Below are 22,003 nucleotides of genomic sequence, written 5' to 3'. Positions count from 1 at the left end.
GTGACTGGGATGACCCGTGGGTCATCAAGGATGCCCACGTAGCCTTTAGGCGTGGGGCTGCTGACTGCTGAGTCTTGCTTCTGAGCCATGGAAGCCACATAGTGACATGAAGTGTTTGTAGCTGTGCTCAGGGTCATAGAATCAAGGATCAAGCACTGCACACGCTTCACTGCCGCACACAGCTCTGTGTAGAGGGCACTTAGTTTTGCTGAGAAAATTAGTTTATCTTTATAAAAAATTTTGACAGTTTTAGAAATTAACTTGTGGGGACTGGTAGCATCTTAAGGCTTTGGAAAAGACCTTAACCCCTCTAATAATGGACAGGTCACGCCTTTGGCTACTTCTCTGCTTATGATCTATGCATAACTGTGTATGGAGGCATTGCAGACTGAGAGCATGTCTGGAATCCTGGAGAGAGAGTGTCTGCAGTGCTAGAGCTTTATTGGTATTGTAGAGATGTCATTGTTGAAGTGACTAATCACTTATTTTTTAAGTGACAAATTAGTATATGTGATAAAGATTTTAAAAACATTTTGAAAAAATTCTCTTGGGGGTAATAAAACAGGACAATCAGTTCAGAATTTTTAAAAGATACCTTTAATCCAAATAATGAAGAGAACGCTAGTTTAAAACTGTGATCTTTGGGCTGAGGCTAAAGCTCAGGGGTGGAGCATTTGCCTGGTATACATGAGGCTCTGGCTTCAGGTCCAGCATGAGTGGAGGTTGACCTTTGAGATGATAGAAGAAGGTTGTTTGCTTAAGAGCTAACTCTGTAGCTATCTGTCCTTCATTTATTTTGAGACAGCGTCTCACTATGCAGCCATGATGATGTAGACCAGGCTGGCCTTGAACTTGCAGAGATCTCCCTGCTTTTGACTTCTAAGTTATGGGAATTAAAGGAGTGTGCACCTACCTATTAAAAAGGAAGACAGTAGACTTATCTGACACTTGGAGATGCTTTGAAGTCGGAATTTCTGTCTTCTGCTTGGTAACAGCAAGGCTTAAAACAGGGTAAGGTGACCATGGATAGACAGACCTGTGACTGCCATCCTTTCCCACATCTTGCTCCTAGCCTTCACTGCCTGTGGCATCTTAGAGATACTGTATGCTTCATCCACTTAAAGCTCAACTATTACTTTTTCATAACACTTTGGGAGCTAATGTTGGGTGGAGGACCAACTCTTCTAGCTCATCACTGAGATACACTGGGCAGCTGCTGGCCTCTGTGTTTCTGTGTCCTCCTCTGTAAGCTTTTGGCCTCTTGAAGTTGGGAGGAAAACAGTTTGCTGCCTGGTTCTGGCCTATTGCTTATTTTAGATAAAATTTAGATGATACTGTTTTTCTTCAGATATGTGCTTTAGAGAATATTTTGCTGTGTTCTTGTAAATAGATTATGTCATGACTTTCCATGTTACTAATAGTGAAATACATATCCAGTTGTTTTTTTGTTTTTTGTTTTTTGCTTTTTGTTTTTTGTTTTTTCAAGACAGGGTTTCTCTGTGCAGCCCTGGCTGTCCTGGAACTCACTCTGTAGACCAGGCTGGCCTCGAACTCAGAAATCCGCCTGCCTCTGCCTCCCAAGTACGGGATTAAAGGCGTGTGCCACCACTGCCCATATCCAGTTTTATAATGGAAGATGGTTCAAAAAAGAGGGCTTGTGCACATTTTCATAGATGAGTTGTCCTTTTTTGGTAATTATGTATTTATTTGCATATATAAGTAACAATACTATTGAAAGAAAAAGAGGCCCTCACTGTGAGGAGGAGTGGGGCGTGGCGGGCTGGAGGGACACAGGGAGTGACCAGTGATGCATCCGTTTGTGCACATTTTCTCTTTTCCACTTTTATTACAAATAGCTGTTTCGTTTGCTTGGTTTTATTTTGGTCTCACATAATTTATTCTGATTACGGTTTTCCCTCCCTCTATTCCCAGCTCCTCCCCACCCCTCCTCCCATCTAGATCCACTCCTTTTCTGTCTCTCATTAGAAAACAAGTAGGTTTCTAAGGGATAATAATAAAATATAATAAGATAAAACAAAAGCGAACATATCAAATATCTTAGGGTTTCTGTTGCTGTGAACAGACACCTTGACCAAGGCAATGCTTATAAAGGGCAACATTTAATTGAGGCTGGCTTACAGTTCAGAGGTTCAGTCCATTATCATCATGGCAGGAAACATGCCACTATGCAGTTAGACATGGTACTGGAGAAGGAGCTGAGAGTTCTACATCTTGATCCACAGGCATCAGGGGACTACGTATCACACTGGGTGTAGCTTGAGATATATGAGACTTCAAAGCTGCCCTCCATGGTGACACGCTTCCTCCAACAACACACCTCCTAAGAGTGCCACTCCCTAGAGTCTGTGGGAGCCATTTCCCAACACTTTGCATCTGCAGGAAAATTTTTTATTAAGATAGACTTTAGCTTCTAGCTTCTTCTCTAGCTGGGTGCCTGGAAGCTTTACTAAACTGGTTCTTTGGGGTGTTTATAATAAAAATTTCAACTGGTGTATTGTAGACATACTATTTTTTAAATACTATATTATAAATGTATAAACATAAGAAAGTATAAATTATATAAACATAAAGAGAAATCTGTACACTTATGTAGACACATGTGGTGGCCTTGGTGCCGTCTTATGCACGCATAAGATGCTTACCCGCATTGACTGTATCACATGAAGAATTCAGACTCGGACCTGTGGTTTCTAGGGTATACATTTACTTAGCTTATGCTAATAATGTCTTCTAAAACACCACTTCTTATTTCACTAGAAAAATAAGGTGTTGTGTAGATTTCTTTCAGGATCTCACTTAGCTGTCCCGATTCTCCCTCCTCTCTTTCTGGAAGATTGTCAGCTTTTTTCTAATACTCACTCTTGAAGAATACAAGCCACTTGTCTTGCAAAGTGAATATCAAGTTTTGTTTGTTGATGGCTGGATTCAGGCCTTGTACTTTGGGCAGGGATAATTCATGAGATACATGTCAGTGTCCCACTGACTTCAGGGATGGACACAGATCACCTTTTATTGACATAGAATTTGAGTGGTTAGCAGTTCCATGAGAGCCTGGAGTGGCTGCAGTTGGATGATGTCACACTATCTGCAGTACAGATCGACACCTCTAGAGCTCTGGCAGGTCTTCCGGCCTTGGAGTGCCAAGGATGAAGATTTATTCTGTTTAAATAATTCAAATTGTATAAAGTCTTTTGGAAATAGATCCTGCAGATCTTTAACCATTACATTGTTACCCATCATTCCTGACTTGAAAGTCATTCTCCATATCTGAACTAATACATGCTCAAACTGTAGAAGAGTTTGAGATGTAGACAAGTGTAAAAGAAAAGATAGTCCCCCTCTCAATCCCTTTTCTTTCTTTAGGTTTTAACTAACACCCAAGCAGATATTAATAATAATCTAAATAAAGATTGCTTTTTTTGTTTGATGTCACGACATACACATTTTTGTCTGTTATAATCTACTACCCTTCTCAATGGCTGTACTAAGTTGCCTCTTGAACCCAAACCCTAGTTTGCTGAACTGTTTCCTCATCCACTCTTGTGCGTAGACATGTAGCTGTGGGGTGGGCTATTAGGGATAGCAGTGGTGTAGCAGCTGCTCTGGGGTTTCTATGGTAACACTTAGACTAGGAATGGCTCCAGGGTTTTTAATGACAGCTACAGCAAGTGAAAGATGCAGAAATGTCAACATCTCTCTTGTTCTTTTTAGCAATCAAAGGAGTGGTGTTTGGATCCCGGCACTCTTCATTCCATTCTTTCCTCTTTAATCTTTCGGTTTTTAGCTTGAGGTTAGTCTTACTATAACGTAGTCACTAAAAATAGTTGATAGGTCCTTTATGTATAATTATCTTAAATACTGTGGTTATTTGGGGTATGCCCTATTTTTTTATGGTAAATTTTCAAAAACTTACCAATTGGTGGATATTATTTCTGTGTGTGTATGTGTGTGTGTATGTGCATGGGTGTGCAAGTGCAGAAGCCAAAAAATGATGTCCAGTCTCCTGCTTGGTCGCTCTCTGCCTTGTCCCTTTATGAACCAGGAGCTTGGGACACACCTTTTCTTGACCTGCTGGCTGACCAGTGAGGACTAGTGAGGTGTCTGTCTCTGCCCCTTTTAGCCTGGAGGCTACAGGCTCAGCCAAACCCAGCCTTTACATGGTTGCTGAGGACCAGCGCTCAGGTCCTCATGCAGACTCAGCAAGTGTTCTTCCCCAGGAGCCATCTCTGCAGCCCCGCTGAGGTTTTTATTATTACTTAAGATTTTCCTCCTTTATTTTCATTTCATGTACGTGAATGTTTATTACAGTGATAGCAAAGTGAGCCGGAGTGAGAAATAGCAGGAAAGGAGACTTGGGCTTTTAGGGCTGGGAGACTGCAGTAGGTCGCTAGAGGTATAGAGAAGGAGCTGCTTAGTAAAGCGTGTTCATTCGGACCAGTCATGTTTCTGCCTGCTGGTGTAGGGCGGACTCTCTTCCTCTGGAGCAGGCTGAAGGGATTTCTACTTTAGGTTTTGGTAGAAAGGAGAAGGTGGAGACCTTGTCCTGAATCTGTTGATCTTTAATGCCTTGACCTCAAAATAGTCACTGGGCAACAGTGGCATGTTTAAAGGTGGTGTGTGTGTTTTGTTCTCCTTTATGAATTTGTGTGTTGTGTGTGTGTTTTAGGTTAATTTGGCTAAAAATACTATGTAAACTCTTGTGTGCTTTATATTACACACGTTTGTTTTTTGTGTGTTGAATCTTAAATTGTATTTTAGATTTTTCTTTAAGAATTCTTTAACATTTAAGAAGTATAGTTTCTATGTTTGCTTTACTAAGTTTAAGATTTCATTTTTCATTCTGGAGAGATGCCTTAGTGGTTAAGAGCACTGACTGCTCTTCCAGAGGTCCTGAGTTCAATTCCTAGAAACCATGTGGTGGCTCACAATCATCTGTAATGGGATCCGATGCCCTCTTCTGGCGTGTCTGAGGACAGTGACAGTGTACTCATATGGTAAAATAAATACATCTTAAAGAAGATCTCACTTCCTCCTAATACAGGTTCCTGTTTTTGAGGGCCAGGGAACGGCTTTAGAGGGTAGTGGATGCTTGATATGTGTGCGCCTTGGCCTCCCTGATGTGTCCCTTGCACGATAAAGATATAAAGAAAGGAAAGATTGCTTTCCGAGTCAATCACATTCATACTGCCTGCTCTGAAGAGGCTCCTCAAGGCCAGCTGAGACATTGTCTTTAGAGAGGAAGGGATTTGGGAGGAGTTTTAACCAATGCCGACCATTGGATGTGTGGGTTCCTTTTTAATGTAGCAAGTGTTGGCCTACTTTGTTCCATCTTTATTTTTAAACTTCTTCTCTCTGTGGAGTTGAGGAACATGTTTTAGAGTTTCTTGAGTACATAAGTTCCAAGAAATGGAATTTGCTAATTGGCATCAGTATTGCTTGTGGATTGGGCTGTGTTTAAGACATTTTAAAGCCATGTTGGAGAAATATAATTTAAGTCTTCCAACACAGACATTCTCGGCATAGAGGTAGAAGAAAAAGGAAACAGTTTCATTTTTGAATAACATTAAACTAGGCTGATATGCATCGAGGACCATTCTGAAGACAGCAGGGATATGATCCTTACACACTTAAATAGTGTCTATGAATCCAAACCCAGAAAGTAGAAGCAAGGAGGTTCTAAGAATTGATGTGAGCAGATACGCTAAGATAGCTCTGAATGTGAGCAGGTCAGGGACAGTGGTGACCATGGAGCAAACCGTTTATAACAGGGCAGTTGGGAAACTACAGATTCCTTTGTGGGGAAACTTGTGTTGGAGCTGAAAGCCGGTACTACAAAACAGGACCTCTGTGACCAATAGAAAGGAAGAAAAGAATGTATACACTGAGCTGTGAGCCGTGCTACCATTAATGAGACTCTGGCCTCTTGCCATACACCTTATGTCTGGTATACCACATAAATGATTATCTGTTCTGGGTCCTGCAGTCAACAGGGATCCCAGGTGCCCGTTGCTGACCACAGGCGTTAGACTTTTCTCAGCAGTTGTCAGCTTTATGTTGAAAGCGTTTTCTTTTTCTTTATTTTTCATAGTGGTTTGTAGTCCATTCCATTTCTGTCCTCAAAGTAAACTTTCTAGTGTTCTGGCTTGGTGATTACAGGACAGGTTCATAAATAGGAATCAGATGACGTATTAGGCCTATCTCCTCCTGGAAGCTAGTTGTTTCCTTCCTTGTAATAGTTCAGAGATAGTGCTTGGACTCTGAAGGAAACCTTCTGTAGTTAGTGCACTGGAGGCTCGACTTTCCACACGCTGCAGAAGGAGAAGGGAATTCTGAAAAAAACAAAGGAAAAGGGGTTTCTTCTGATTTCAACAGATCAGTTTACAAAACCTGTAATTGTTTGCACCCTGTGCCAAGTGATCATCTCAAGTGGTCACTTGGACGCCCTGGCTGGTGTTAGGTTGTCTAGATTTGCTTGCTGTCTGTGTTCCGATCTCCCATAGCACTTCTGTCATAGGGAACTTTTCAGTGCTAACAAGTTTGACTGCCTGTTAATGCTGTACTGTTCATACTGAGTCTCCCCTCTCTCTTGCTTACTGGGGCTTTATGGAAGTTGCACCTTAGGAGCTCAGGAGTAGGATTAGTAGGAAGGACTTCTGTAAAGTTAGTAGTGACAGAGACTCTGGGATTCTTTTAATGTGCTTTGAAAGGTCATACCAGGAAGTCGTAGTTGCTGCAAGCTTTGGACTGCAAGGGCTGTCTCTTTGCACCCCAAAGGATACAGCCTTCGCTAATTGGGTGCTAATGGGAGCTTGCTTCTTTCTTTCTTTCTTTCTTTCTTTCTTTCTTTCTTTCTTTCTTTCTTTCTTTCTTTCTTTCTTTCTTTCGTATATGTAAGTACACTGTAGCTGTCTTCTGACACTCCAGAAGAGGGAGTCAGATCTCATTACGGGTGGTTGTGAGCCACCATGTGGTTGCTGGGATTTGAACTCTGGACCTTCAGAAGAGCAGTCGGGTGCTCTTACCCGCTGAGCCATCTCACCAGCCCTCTAATGGGAGCTTCTTGTTTGTATTAAAACCTAGTATCATTTGCAGCTTGTCAAGTCACCTCAAACTCCCAGAGAGATTTGTAGCCATCAATCACGAAGGGTCAAAGTCCCAAGCCCTTCTTCGTGTACATGAAGCAACATCCTAATATCTCAGACCATGACAATAGGAAAAGAGACATGACCACAGTAAAGCAGGCCCAAAAGAGTTGTCCATGCTAATGAGCTTACTAGAGTCCCGCAGGGCTTAACCAAGAAGCTTCTGTTCACAGACATTCCTCCCTGCAGGCCCACCCTGAGAAGTGGGGGTATGGTTTTACATATCTACATCCCACCCTGACAATCTTAAAGGGACCTACAAGACAGAATTTTGTAGATTTGTAATATCGTATCAATTAAAATTAGATAAAGACTTACTAATGTTTATTACCAACATAAGTCACTATTCTATACTTGTCTGATGGACTTTCTACCTGTATACAGATTGCCTAGTAGTGTAACTAGATAACTAGATAATCCTATACTGGTTGACTTGAATTTTGGCTAGAGCATTGCTAGAAACAGGCAGGCATGAAACAGACTAGTGCTGTTTACTGCTCTAGAGGCAGTACCTGGGAGGGTGAAGCTGATACATGAGGTAGACCATGTCTCATGCAATAACCAGCTTTATTCAGAGCATCAGACAGTTCATACTCTAAGGGTTAAGAAGGGTCAGTCATATGAGTAAGGTGCTCAGTCACAGGACAAGCCACACATGGCAAAGACATGGGTTTTTTCCCCCATAGAGGCATGTAAACAAATAACAATAGCCAGTTGTTTTAAACACTCTAAAGTGAGCTCACTCCTATTTGCTACACCTAGGAGGTCATGAAAACACGTTCTAAGAACAACCTTTGTTATGGAGTAACAGAGATTGTAAGACTTGTCTTGTTTACATGGAGTTTTCTCACAAGCTCTCAGACGTTTTCTTCACACAGCTTTGTTCATGGTACGTGTTCCTACAGCTCATGCTGGCGTGCATGGTCTCTGCATCTTACTGGGTGGCATATAAAATGTGATGAAAATCTAGTGAATAGCCGGATTACAGTAGTGCACGCCTTTAATTCCAACACTCAGAGGCAGACACCAGCCCAGTGCACATAGTGAGTTACAGAACAGCCAGGGTTACACAGAGAAGCCCTGTCTTGGAAAAATAAAATCTGGTGAAGGATGAGGTAGCCTTAGGAGACAGACAGACAGACAGAGGCTGGGAGGCAAGAAGCACGGGGTGCTGAAGAGTGTGGTGTTCAGCAGGCTTACAGGCAGGTGGGGTGGGGGGGGAATCTGTCGTGCTCTGCCAAGTGCTTTCCCTCCTGTCTGACTGAACTTGCTTCGTTTTCACAGTTGTATTAGAGTGAAATGCTAATTTTAACAGCTAGTTCTTTCAGTCATGTCTTTTAGTAAATAATTTTATGAAGGATTTTATTCTGATGTTAAATATAAAAAGATTATTAAGTAGCTAATTTGTGAAGTCAATTTCTTAACATTGTTTTTTTGTTGTTGTTGTTAAAAAAATGAGTTGTGTCTTCTAAAATACTCTCTCTGATTGCTTTTAGGTTGCCTAGGGTATGCATAAATACAGACTTGGAAACTCTGAAAGAACTTAGAGTCAGCATTTCGAGGTAAATATGTACCTATTAAAGTAGTGTTCTGTTGTCTCAGTCTGATTTATTAGCAGCCAGCTAAAGTGTACAAATGTGTTTACCTGCCCATGAGTGCTTGAAAGGCTTGGGTGTCAATGAGTGCCAAGAGCCAGCTGTGCACTGGCCTGGCCTTGCTGTGTGTTCGCAGTATGGGTTCAGCGAGCTGACCCCCAAGCCCGGCCGGCGTTAGAGCTGTTAAGATCAGGGTTGAGCTCGCTAAGCTTTTCCTATCGGCTTCTTACACGTACTCCTTACAGCTTGCTTTCTTTTGTTTTTGAATCATAATAATCATTTAGGAAAGGCATCCCATATTTATTTTTTCCCAACACTAGCATTGTTAATTCTAGTCTTGAGCTGTCTTATAAACCAGTTTGATGAAAGAGTGGATAGAACAGGTTTAACAGTTCTTGGCGTTTGTATTTAATTTCATTTGTTACTTTGGAATTACTGTTGGATTTCATGCATACTCTAAAGACTTAACTCTCGGTTTATTTGGGTGTCTTGGCTAAGTATCTCCTCGCTGATTTTTGTTTGCTTTTCATACATGTGAATCTGGGAAGTAACACGTGATTCCTTCTTTGCTTCTCTGTAATCTGTAAAGCATGGTCTTTACCGTTTGAGTCGCATGTACGTATTCTTTAGAAGTCTTTCCTTGGGCTTGGCTGCAGCTTTCTCTTTCTGTAGGTCAAGCTTTCCTGCGTTGCCTCTCATTCTCTGATCCTTGTTTTAGAAGAACACTTGGCATCCTAAAATATCCCCAACTCCTAAAATGTCTTTTGTTTAAAAGTTGATACAAAATCATGGCTTGTTGCTCAGCTCCTCATTGAGTGGGACTCTGGTGTGTGCATTCCCTTAACAGGCATCTTATGCTTGACTGTTTGTGCATTTATTTTAGAGCGGAAGCGTGGGCATGCTGTGAGTTTCCAATGAGCTGTCACAATGTCAGAATGCAGTTCAGACAGCAGCAGCACAGCGCTCGCAGACATTAAAACGGTAAATCTGGGTTCTCAGCGGCGGAGAGGACGAGGGCTTAGTTTTGTGTGTTATTACGTTATTCTTTTTGTCTGTTTGGTTGCTGTTTTTGTGGTGTTGGGTCCTGAATCAAGGTCTTGCTTTGCATTAGGTAAGGGCTCTGCGCTACACCCCAGTCTCCGTCAGTATTGCTAAGTAAGGAACTCACAGAAGCTGCCAAACAGCTTTGCCAGTTTCATCAGTGTACATTATTTGATAAGAAATTAAAACCCATAATTGAAAAGAATCACTTGGGGGTTAATCCTTTGGCTCTATCAAAGAAGTTAATGATGGCTCATCGACAAGACTCAAACTGTTATATAGCATCAGGGGTTCTGGGCCTTTCACTTATGGCTAAGTTTAAAACGAAATCAACTGACACATGCCAAAGAAAGTAAAAATTGGCGGAACTTTTCTAGGTTTTCCTGTTATTACATGATTAGGTTACCTATTGATGTGTTAATATTGGGCTTGCTTTCCCTGACTAGAAAGTGTTTTACTGGGGCCAGCTACCATGTATAAAATGAATAAAAATTAATTTAAATACTATGATCTTATGGAAAATATAGTTGGAAGGGTTCAATTGCTGTCTTCCACCTCATAACATCTTATCTTCTACCATTAGAGATGGCAACATTCATTTCCAAACCAAATAAAAACATACGGACTTGCCCCTGATTGTGTTCTGTTATTGTGTGGCTAGGAGCAGCAGATTTGATATACACAGAGAAATGAAGCCCATCTCTTGTTCTGAGGGAGCTTGTGTTCCAGGAAGAACACAGAGAGGGAGAGTCTGTGTAAAGTGTTTATGTTAGGACAGCAGAGGGAAGCTGCTTGCGCCACTCAACTGACTTGGCTTTCTGCACACCTGCGTACTTTGTTCGTTGTGTCTGTCCCATCTGTGAATCAGGACCGTGGCTCAAAGTCACACAATCTAATTGACCATTTTAAAGCAAGAGGGGGTATTTCAAAGCTAAGAATTTTTTAAAGTTCTAGAAGAATACTTTAGTTTATGAATATTAGTAATTTCAAGAAGATTTACTAAAAGTTTCAAAAATACTCATAAGAACAAATAAGGAGAGAATGTCTAAACTTCAGAAGTCACGGAAGCTTCTAGATGGAGGTCATCCCTGTCTCTTGCATGAGCCATGTTGGACTCCTGAATGTGCCTAGCTTGTGGTCTGCCTGGCTGGAGGGCCTCTCTGGGATGATCTCAAGTTTCTAGTCTGATGGCTTTCTTTCAGGTCTGTCCCTGACTGTCCCTTTTTCTTTCTTTCATCCTTCCTTTTATTTCTCTCCCCCCCTTTAGATCTTTTATAGAAGCAATAATGGTGATTTATAGTGCCATTTGTTCAGAGTTGCATACCTCACATTGGACGGTAAGGGAATTTGTTGGCTCATGTGTTTGGCAAGGATGTTAGGCTGAGCTTTGAGGTTGATTGATTGAGCTGCTCATTGATGTTACCAGGGACCAAGTCTCTTATTGTTACTCTTGGAAGTACATCTTTTTCATGGCTGTCAAATGATTTCAGCAGCAGATGGGACTGGCATTTCTTGAAGCGTGTTCATAGGGGAAGAATTGCTTTTCAGCCAGTGACTGAAAGGCCCCAATCTTTTGTCATTGGATTATCATGAATCAGTTCCTTGCCCAAAGAGAGGCGTGTGCCATGGGGTGAGGGCTAGGTGACTGGCAGATAGTAGAAAGTGAAACAAAGCCTTGGCAGCTTTGGCAAGCAGATTTACTCTGCTGAAGAGTACAGAGTGGATACTGAGTGATAGTCACAGAGTTACCTGTTGTTCCTAAAAGAAACAAAGTACTTATTTATCTTATATTACAATATAAATTTTAAAAAGGATCCATTACTGTCCTTTGTGAGTGAAATTAGATCTCCGAATGATAAAACTTTAACTTTACTTGGATGTTCATTGCATCATTGTTCACAACAGTCACAATACTAAAGCTGTACCTGTGCCTTTTTGTCAGCAGATGGGGGGATACATACATACATACATACATACACACGACATACATACATACACATACATACATACATACACACGACACACACACCCATACACAGGCACACGAGGGATGTTCAGAAAATAATAACAAATATATGCTTTACACATTTAGCCTCACTTGCTTTTTATTATTAACTTGTCTGTCTCCGTGTAGCTTCTGCTTAGGAACTGCTTGAGACTGATTCCAGAGTCACGATCCTTTGTCCACAGATGTTTCAGTGAGTACTTCCTAAGAACATAGCTAGCCTCTGATGTGCATGTGGTGAAGGCACCACCCTCAGGGGATCTTTAACATCTTTTATCTGCAGTATAAAAGATTTCATTAATTTTTTTGTAATGCCTTTATTTATTAATGTGATCAGCATTAAGAAATTCTTAAATGCAGATAGAGATCTACATTTGTACACTTATTGTAGCATAGTCACAGGGGCCAAAATATGGAAGCAGCCTAAGTGTCTGTCAGCAAAAGAGTGGGCGACACACACACAAACACACACGAATATTTGATTACAATAAAGAAGGAAATGCTGACATTGTGATAACCTAACTATCCATGGAGCCCATTATGCTAAGTGCAGTAAGGCAGGTTTAGAACAAGCAACACTGCACAGTCTTTTCTGTCTGTGGGACCTGGCAATCACAGGAGACAGGTGTGAGTGTGGAGACGTGAGGGAAGTGGACGGACTGGTACAAGATTTCAGTTACAGGGAATACATCCTAGAGATGGAATAGCCAGTGGGCTGCAGTTGATAATGCTGGATAGGCTGTAATTGAATCTGCTAAGTGTGGCTTGTTAACATTCCCGTCACACCTGAATTTGGGAGCTGTGTACCAATGGATGTGCTGATCAGTTGAGCTGTAACAGTCCACCGTGTATGCTTCACATCACACTCCTTAGTATAGCTAGTTTTATTGTGAAAAAATGTCAGGCTGAGGTCTCTCCTGAGATCAGATACTGTGCGTTGTTGTCAGGCCTCTTACTGTAGCTGTAGCATGTTTTCATAGTTTGCTTTGTATCTTGTGATACGGAGTTTTGAAGTATAATTTCCTTCTCTTTTAAAAATTGGAGCATACTTAATTTCCTTTGTAGATCATTTTCAAGATTAATCATTATTACTATGGTTGTCTGAGAAAAAAAGAAGCAGGAGGGTTATAGACAGGAGGGAGCTGCTGATCTTATGTGCATAATGTTTGGAAGTGCACATGTTGGCTGTTGTCGTTGTTGCTATCTTTTCTCCTCCATTTTAGATTTCCATCCCTAGGATTTAGTCTTAGTTGAAACCTCCCAGCATGCACTGATGACTCCAGATGAGCATGTGTGCTATGTGGAAAGTCAGGGGCCAGGCTTAATTAAGGTCAAGGGTTCCCAGACAGAGTGTCTATGGATATGAAGTGACAGCACAGAGTGGTGGCAAGCCAGGATGTTGAGGAAACGGCTGCCTTAGATGGTGGACCTTCAGGGTGGCCTCTTGATCTTTAGAAACTAAGTGAACTTGACACTTGACAGTTCTGTAAAAATGCTTGAGTCCTCTGTGCTGTGGAATTTGGAACTGTGGGTGTCAGATGTGGGGTGAAGGATAGAGCTTTTAGACTTTCCAACAGAAAGTGAGTTATTTCCCATGAAGAATATGGTTTCTTCGATCCCAAGCACCTTTGTAAAAGCCAACCAGAAGTAGCAGCAGTAGTAGCAAAAATGCCTGATAGCTTCTCCAAAAGTGCTGTTACCCCTCGCATGCCTCCTTCCTTTGAGAAAGGTAGTAAGAATGATAATGTCGGTTGGTGTGTGGACAAGCAGTCTTGCTGGGGTCCTCTGTGCTCTGTGCTGCTTCCTTACAACAGTGCCTTGAGTGAGCTGTGAGTCAAGCCTTTATTATCATTCTTACTGCCTTTTTCAAAGGAAGGAGGCATGCAAGGCATACAGAACTGAATTATGCCATCTTGATTTCTGAAGCAGGAGTGCAGTGTTGTACCTCGGTATGAAAAAGACTGGAAAGTAAAATGTTTGATTTTCAGGAAACTCTATAGATCGAATTCTCTTCCAGTGTCATAGAGTAATAGTAGTGAATGCCACAAAGCACAGTAAGGGTGACAGTTCCAATGCAGGAATGAATTCTGCTCATTGAGGGGAGCTGCTGATAGGCTTCCACGAAGAGTCTTGACATCTAAGCCTTCTTTTCTGGTTGAGATTTTTAGAAAGATTGAGCTGGGGATGAATAGCCATGCAGTGCTTGCAGTGGGACCATGAGGACCTGCTTTCCTGATCCCAAGCATCTGTGGAAAGGCTGGGCACTGTGGTGGTCATCTGTACTTCCATCTGTGTAAAAGCTAGGCACTGTGGTGACTATCTGTATGCCCAGCACTGGGGTAGGAAGGATGTGGGGTGTGTGTGTGTCTGTGTGGTGCTTGCTGGTAGAGATGGACAGAACCTGTGGTCTTGGTGGCTGGCCAGTTATTATGATCTTGCAGACTGTGTCAAATGTTTTGAGATTCCTGTCCCTTCATTCTGGTGCTCCAATGACAAACCAAATGACAACTCCACTAAAATCCAGGTTGGGGGAAACCAGTCAGTTTATGGGGCTCACTTCAGAGCACCAGTGAGAGGCCACTCACAGGAGAGTAGGTGACCGCAAACCATTGGATAGCAGCCATACCATTGGAAATTCTTGCCCCCAAATGGATGGCAGCTTCCTATAGCTGCGTAGATGGAATCCCTGCTCTGTTAACCTTCCACTTGAGAGCTCCTGAGGCCATGTGTATTAGAGCAGGACTCTTAACAGAGGGCAGGAGGTAGAAGAGGGAGCTGCTGAGACTTCGGGTAAGTATCCCTGACCCGATTCTTCTGTGAGCAAGACTTGCCTCAGGGTGTCCTGTAAGTAGTTCCAGCCACTCTGGTGAGAACTCAGGGCAGTGCTATGCAGCCCCAGTGTTACTGATGCTGAGCTCAGTTCCAGGGAGAGTTCCTGCCTCACAGAGTGAGAGAGCTGGACAAGAACATCACTGCTGACTTCTGGCCCCACACTTGCACACACTGGCCTACACATGCGTGCATACACACAGAAAGGTTTTAAAAGATTTCTATTTTTCCAACTTACATAGTGAAATTTACTTCTGGAGAGAGTATCTGAAAATGGGAGGGTGCTTAGATGACGTGGACAGTTTTCCATGTAAGGAATATCATGGGTTTAGTTTATTGGGGTGGGTATGATTGTAAATGTATATGTCTGAGGATAGTTTTAATGTGCAGTTATAGGTTGTCAGTTAAGCAAAACATTCCTGTTCCCAGCCTTTTAATAAAGTGATATAACCAGCTCAAGTGTTTGCATCTTTAATGCCTGCCTGTACGTTGGCTCATTTTGTCAACATAACATTAGAGAACTTAAAAAGAGTGTATGTGTGTATATGTGTGTGTATGTATATATTTGTATTTTCCTGTAACAATGCAAATTAATGTGTTTATGTATTTGTGCAGTTGTCTGGTTCATTCTTCAGATAAGCTTCTAGCTGTAGGATTGCCTGGTTGGGTATAGACTGCTTGACTTTTAAAACCATCCTCTTAGATCTCAAGAGAAGCCACAGCAGCCATAGGAAGAACCTGAAAGGCTTGAGGGAGCAGTAGTGTGATGTCTCTCTTGTTCCCGTGCTCCTTGAGGGAGCAGTAGTGTGATGTCTCTCTTGTTCCCGTGCTTCCTTTTGTTTTAACCCTGCATGGTTGTGTAATGGTATTCTTTTTCCCTTTTGTAGTAAGCTGTGCTAGAACAAAATGCAATGAAAGAAACACTGGATGATTGAAAAGCCCTGCTTTGCAGCCCCTCAGCATGGCAGGCCTGCAGCTCATGACCCCTGCTTCCTCACCAATGGGTCCTTTCTTTGGACTGCCATGGCAACAAGAAGCAATTCATGATAACATTTATACGCCAAGAAAATACCAGGTACTAATGAGACCACTAATACTGGAGCATTTTTCACACAAATGGAAAAATCAGTATAGAGTTGACACAACTTATAAAACTCATTTACCCCTTCAAGCCCGCCTCTTCTGATTAATTTTCTTATTCAAAACACTTTTAATCTTAATTGTTCTTCTCTGTTCTAACATCTGCTGGGTAATTGATTTGTTGTGTTGGTTCTGTTTCTTAGCTCCTTATCCACCCTCCTTGAAATCCACACTGTCCTTTCTATCCATTTGGGTACCAGTCCTAGTAAGCTGGGTTGGGATGGAGGTTGTTAGGTGTTCAGTCCTGAGCGGGAGAAGCATACCTCGTGTAGGGTTCAGTCATTCGTGCCATTTTAGGGAAGTGGCCTGTGCAGAAATAATTATTAAATGACATTGCTGGTGCCATTTCAATGTTTGTTTCCAGCAGCACAGCTGTGTGGCAGCCATTTTACTCCCCTGTTACTCTTGAGTAAATGTGAAGATAGTGGTTTTCTTTTTGCAAAGTTGTATGCAGAAGATTTTAGAAAACGGGGACATTTCTCTATTTAAAGCAAGCCGATTCTTAAGTGTGGTGCCTGGCTAAGAAGTATGTGATCTTTTCCCATGTTTCAGGTTGAGCTGCTGGAAGCAGCTCTGGACCATAACACAATTGTGTGCTTGAACACTGGCTCAGGGAAGACGTTCATCGCGGTCCTGCTCACCAAAGAGCTGGCCCATCAGATCAGGGGCGACCTCAACCCGCATGCAAAAAGGACCGTGTTCCTCGTCAACTCTGGTAATCAAACATCATTTCCCACACGTGAGGAGAAAATTGGATGAGCCTTCATAGTTAAAAAGATTATCTCTGTGGGTATTAAATTATTGATAGTAAAACGAGTTTGACAAATAGTGTGCTTACTGAAGTCCTGCTAGCCAAAATACCATTTTATTTCTCAGTAGAATTTCTCTCAATTGTTCAGACTCTGTGTTTCTCTTAGATGAGGACTTCTGGGGAGATGGCTAAGTTGTTAAAATTCCTTCCATTCTTGATGTTTTAGCTTCATAAAGCAGGCTGAAGGCTTGTTGACTAGAGGTGGGTGATTTTTGCTGAGGCTGTTTTAGAACGTTCCATGCTTCTTAAAGGCTGTTGGGTTTATGTTTGGGGACTGCAGACTGACCTCCGTTTCTGTCTTTAAAGTCAGTCTAAGCCGACTGTGATTTGAATAGTACTTGTTGGTGGATTGACTTGCTCTCCTTAAGGAGAGCAGGAGAGCAGGTGTAGACTTGCTCGCTCGCTGCCCATCCAGCCTGCCAAGGACTTAGAGCTTAGGTTGGAAGTCAGCTGTGAAGGGTATGTGGTTGTCCCGGACGTGATGGAAGAGGACGGGGATGGGCTCACTGGTGGCTTTGAAAGGTAATCTTGGAACTATGATTTTTAAATTAGCTATTTAAAAAGTTGGTGGCTAGATATAACAACAACTGATAATTTTCTTAACTGCTCAGGAGCCGATTTGGCACGGTGTTCATATTCACATATTGTCTTTGTGATCAGCAAACCAGGTTGCTCAACAAGTGTCAGCCGTCAGAACTCACTCGGATCTCAAGGTTGGAGAGTACTCAGACCTAGAAGTAAATGCATCTTGGACAAAAGAGAGATGGAGCCAAGAGTTTACTAAGCACCAGGTGAGACCTGCAGAGATGCCTCCCTGTGCGGAGCGGATACGACAAATCCTTGATTTAATAGCCCTCAGCCTTAGCTAGCTGAGGAAGTTTAAGACCCTCACCTTCCCATCCTTTGCACTCTCTGTTTCTGAAGGTTCATCTGAGATGAGGTAAATTACTGAAGTGTGCTATTTGTGGGTAGGAAAGAGAGCTGCCATTGTTTACCTGCTAGAAAACTACAAATACCTGTGGCTTACTTTGAACTTGAAGGAAATGAACTTCTGAGTTACATATGTTGAAAGTCGGAAAAGTTTCCTGGTTGAAGCCTCTCGTCTATGAGGAGGCTCCCTCTGCCTTCATGTTTTCATGTAGCTAGCGTGTGCTAAGGGCTTTTGTGTGTAGTGCTAGGAGATCCAGAGTGGTTGAGGGCTGCATTGTAACTGACCTTCAGTGACCTACATACTGGAATGAATCCACATAGATAGAGCCTGTCCACAGCAAAGACTCTACAAAGTTTTCTTTCAGAAAACCCTGTCAGCTCAATGGGGAAAAAATTAAAAACTTGTGAATTCTTTTGTGATTTGACAAGGTTGACAGGTCTCATCTGCCAAGGTATGGCTGAGGACACCTCAGGTCAACTTAGTAACTTATTATAAGGACAAGCTCTGCCTTTATAAGGACTTTCTCTCAGTCTTTCCCACAAATTTCATCATTTATATTTTGGTCTCAATGTTTGTATGTTTGATGTACATATGTGAATGTTTTGGCTTTAATTTTGATCCATGAATTTCCTAAGCCTTGCTTCCATACACAGACTCATGTGGGCTCTCTCCTAGAGGTAGAGGCAGGCAGATTAATGGCGTTTGTGTACTGATGTCAGTTTTATTTTAGGTTCTCATTATGACTTGCTATGTCGCCTTGACTGTTTTGAAAAATGGTTACTTATCACTGTCAGACATTAACCTTTTGGTGTTTGATGAGTGTCATCTTGCGATTCTAGACCACCCCTATCGTGAAATTATGAAGGTAAGTTTTAGACTTTATCAGCTTCAATAATTCATAGTCAAATTATTAAATTATGAGTATGTACAGTTTTAAATTTTCTAATTTTTACACATATAGGAGTTTGTCCCATGTGTGTCTGTGCCAGAGGTCAGAAGAGGGTGTCAGGTCCTTCTGGAACTGGAATTACACATGGTTGTGAGCCAGTGTCTGAACACTGGGAATCAAATATGGGTCCTTTAGGAGGGTGACCAGTGCTCCTAAATGCTGAGCCAGCGCTTACATACAGTATTGAAAACAACAACCAAATTTAATTTGAAAAAAAAAGAGAGAGAGAGAGATTTAAAGAGCAGTGGTGATAGTTACCAGTACTGGGAACTTGATTCTAGTATACAAGTGAATTATTCTTAATGTTCATTTAATTTATATAATTTATTAAGTTTCTAACATTGTAATATCAACTGACATATTTTTTTAGTGTATCCAAATGTGCCCTTTTGAGAAATAGATCTTTAAATAAAAACTACAGTAATTTATAGTCTTGTGCTACTGTTCCAGAGAAATGGGTCTTAGTGCTTCCTGTATTTGGTTGTGGCAGTGTCCTTGCTGTGGCACTGCGTGACCAAGTCCTTACTGCCTGTATCTTTCATTATGTTAGCTCTGTGAGAGTTGTCCATCATGCCCTCGAATTTTGGGACTAACTGCTTCCATTTTAAATGGGAAATGTGATCCAGAGGAATTGGAAGAGAAGATTCAGAAACTGGAGCGAATTCTCAGGAGTGACGCTGAGACGGCGACTGACTTGGTGGTCCTGGACAGGTAGGCTCCTGAGAGAGCAGCGGCAGGAGGAAGCTGCTCAGGTGCACCCACACTTGGGAGAAGGCTGGAATTTTGCTTTCTCACAGAAACATTTTAAGAATGTGTCTTCATTGTAATCCCAGGTGTAAGGCTGTAGGGCTGCTTCAGACTGTCCACAGCAGCTGGCCACGCTTGCCTCATGCTCTAGCAGGAGCATAGTTTTGCCAGCTGCAGATAATTTCTGCGATTGTGTGATTTTGATATTCCAGGAACTTTTCAGAGGGTACATAAATGTGAGGGCCCCAAGAGGTGAATGGGGGTGGGGTTGTAGGACTTTAAGGGACATTGTTTACAGTTTGTTAGTAGTCGTGGTCAAAGAAGAAACAAAAGGAAAGAAATTCTATTCAGGGATCTCTTCCCCTTTATCCTTGTTTCTCTCCTGTCTAGTGTTAGGGTGAAACCTGGGGGTGGGGGAAACAAAGGGTGGGGAAAAGAACAACTCACAAAGTAGCAAAGACCAGCTCCAGCCATGACCAGCGGGGAGTCTTTGGTGTCCTTTCAGCATCTCACATTTGGTAACTTTGAACAAATGGCTGCTGAAGGGAGTGAACAAGACTGAGGAGTCTGTTTTAAGTACAGTTACCAGCAAGTCCAAAAGCGTCTCCTCTTGTTTTTGTAGATAGCCTCAAATGGGTTACTGCCACCTTCAGTGAGGGTGATGCTCGGGGTCACTGTCCTGGCTAGTTTTATGTCAACTTGACAAAGCTGTCAGTCATCTGAGGGAAGGGAACCTCAATAGAGAACGTACTTCCAAAAAGAGGACTGACTTATAAACAGACACACCTGTAGGGCATTTCCTTAGTGATCAGCGAGGGAGGGCCCAACCCACTGTGGGTGGGGCCATCCCTGGACTGGGGTCCTGGGTTCTATTAAGAAAGCAGCTGAGCAAGCCATGAGGAGTAAACCAGTAAGCAGCGCCCCTCCATGACCTCTGCATCAGCTCTGCCTTCAGGTTCTGACTTCCTTCGACAATGAGCCGTGATACAGAAGTGTAAGCAAAATCAACTCTTTTTTCCCCCCAAGCTGCTTTGGTCATGATATTTCATCACAGCAATAGTCACCTAAGACAGCTCTTTTTGTTCCCTGGTGTTGCTAGACTGGGGGCTTAATCAGTGTAAAGGACATACCATCAGCTTGTGCTTTTCTTCTGACCTAGACATCTCTCAGGATGAATTGAAGGACTCTTAAGAGAACTCAGTAGTATACTTTAAAATATCTGAGAAACACCCCCTTGTTTGGAAAATTTGTTGCAAGTTTCTGAGAAAAGTGCTGTTTGTGATTTGTGAGTTGTCTCGTTTGAGGAGTTAACATTTTGGGCTGCTGTAATTTAATTGATGTGGAAACAGACACCTCTACACAGCTCGACTGATGTGTTTACCTTTATAGAAAGGAGCTATGGTGGTTAGTAAAAATTGCCATTTTGGCAGAATCTAGAATTACCTGGGAGAGAGACAAACCTCTGGCAGATTATCTTAATCAGGTTAATTAAGGTGGGAAGACCCAGCCTAAGGCAGATGGCACCATTCCCTCGGTCTGGAGTCTTCAATGGAATACAAAGGAGAAAGTGAGTTTAAGACAGGCATCCATTGCTGTCTGTTTCTTGACTGTGGATGTGATGTGAATTGTTGCTTCAGTTTCCTGCTGTTCATTGTGAACAGTATTGCTAAACTGTGAGCTGGAGCAGCCCTTTCCGATTGTCCTGGCTGGTGTTGTGTCACCTTGACACAGCTGGAGTTATCACAGAGAAAGGAGCTTCAGTTGGGGAAATGCCTCCATGAGATCCAGCTGTAAGGCATTTCCTCAATTAGTGATCAAGGGGGAAAGGCCCCTTGTGGGTGGGACCATCTCTGGGCTGGTAGTCTTGGATTCTATAAGAAAGCAAGCTGAGCAAGCCAGGGGAAGCAAGCCAGTAAGTAACATCCCTCCATGGCCTCTGCATCAGCTCCTGCTTCCTGACCTGCTTGAGTTCCAACTGCTTTGGTGATCAACAGCAATGTGGAAGTGTAAGTTGAATAAACCCTTTCCTCCCCAACTTGCTTCTTGGTCATGACGTTTGTGCAGGAATAGAAACCCTGACTAAGATACCACTTAAATTTCTTTTGCCAGGGTGTTTTATAACAGCAGCTTAACCAACACTAAGTTAGGAAGCCTTATATTGATTAGTAGGGAAATGGGTTACCATTGGGAACAAATGGAGTGGATGTGGAAGCATGTTTGTAAGTAAAGATTCAGTTCCCATCAGAAGAGTCTAATGTCCTTGCTAGCAAACCGCTAGTGAATCTTCCCATTTTTGGGATAGATTGTTCCTTATGTCCCTTGGCCAACACAGTTGTGGTGTCTATACATACACAATGTGTGCTTTTAAAGTCATATCACATTCCATTTATCTGGATTGAGTTTATTTGCTTGGCTTGTATTAAGGGAGGCTTTGGGGAGAAGTAGAGCATAGATGTTTGTAGTAGTAACACTGTGTGAACTTTTAGCTCACACGTCCTGGTTCTCCAGACAGCTCTAAGTGTGTATAAGTTCCAGTTTGCTGTCTTTGTTTCTTTTCCTGTTATTCTTGTAAAGTACATAGCTGCTTTAAGTTCCTGATGCCTTGAGGAGATCCCAACAGAATAGATGGTCTTTGGCCTGTGAGCTCAAATTCTTTCTCTGAAGGTATTTTATCTCACAACAAGAAAAGAAATGTAAGACATTTGGGTTAAGGAAAATGAAAACTATGTATTAAGTGTTTTTATTGTATTTTACTCACTAAAATTATTGGTATGCTTTTGGAGTAGTGTGGG

At 42.2% G+C, this 22,003-nt stretch overlaps 1 protein-coding gene across 6 annotated transcripts in view; it reads left to right on the top strand.

Annotated features, from left to right (window-relative positions):
- The window catches only part of Dicer1 (dicer 1, ribonuclease type III), a 64,229-nt gene that overhangs the window by 4,461 nt on the left and 37,765 nt on the right, over positions 1–22,003 (top strand). For 3 of the 6 annotated variants that reach the window (XM_017314997.2, XM_006515608.4, XM_006515609.4), the window contains exons 2-8: positions 8,660–8,725; positions 9,642–9,739; positions 15,521–15,708; positions 16,326–16,488; positions 17,245–17,375; positions 18,246–18,380; positions 19,015–19,175. In XM_017314997.2, coding sequence (XP_017170486.1) covers positions 15,595–15,708; positions 16,326–16,488; positions 17,245–17,375; positions 18,246–18,380; positions 19,015–19,175 — 704 coding nt within the window. In that variant the 5' untranslated portion in view covers positions 8,660–8,725; positions 9,642–9,739; positions 15,521–15,594. Of the gene's footprint in view, positions 1–8,659; positions 8,726–9,641; positions 9,740–15,520; positions 15,709–16,325; positions 16,489–17,244; positions 17,376–18,234; positions 18,381–19,014; positions 19,176–22,003 lie in introns of those variants that run through there. The other 3 variants (XM_006515611.4, NM_148948.2, XM_017314998.2) reach the window with 3 other exon arrangements.

Source organism: Mus musculus, chromosome 12, assembly GCF_000001635.26.
Source record: "Mus musculus strain C57BL/6J chromosome 12, GRCm38.p6 C57BL/6J".
In the NCBI taxonomy this organism is placed as follows: Eukaryota; Metazoa; Chordata; class Mammalia; order Rodentia; family Muridae; genus Mus; species Mus musculus.
Note: the sequence above shows the minus strand (reverse complement) of the source record. Positions and strands in the feature narration are given on the sequence as shown.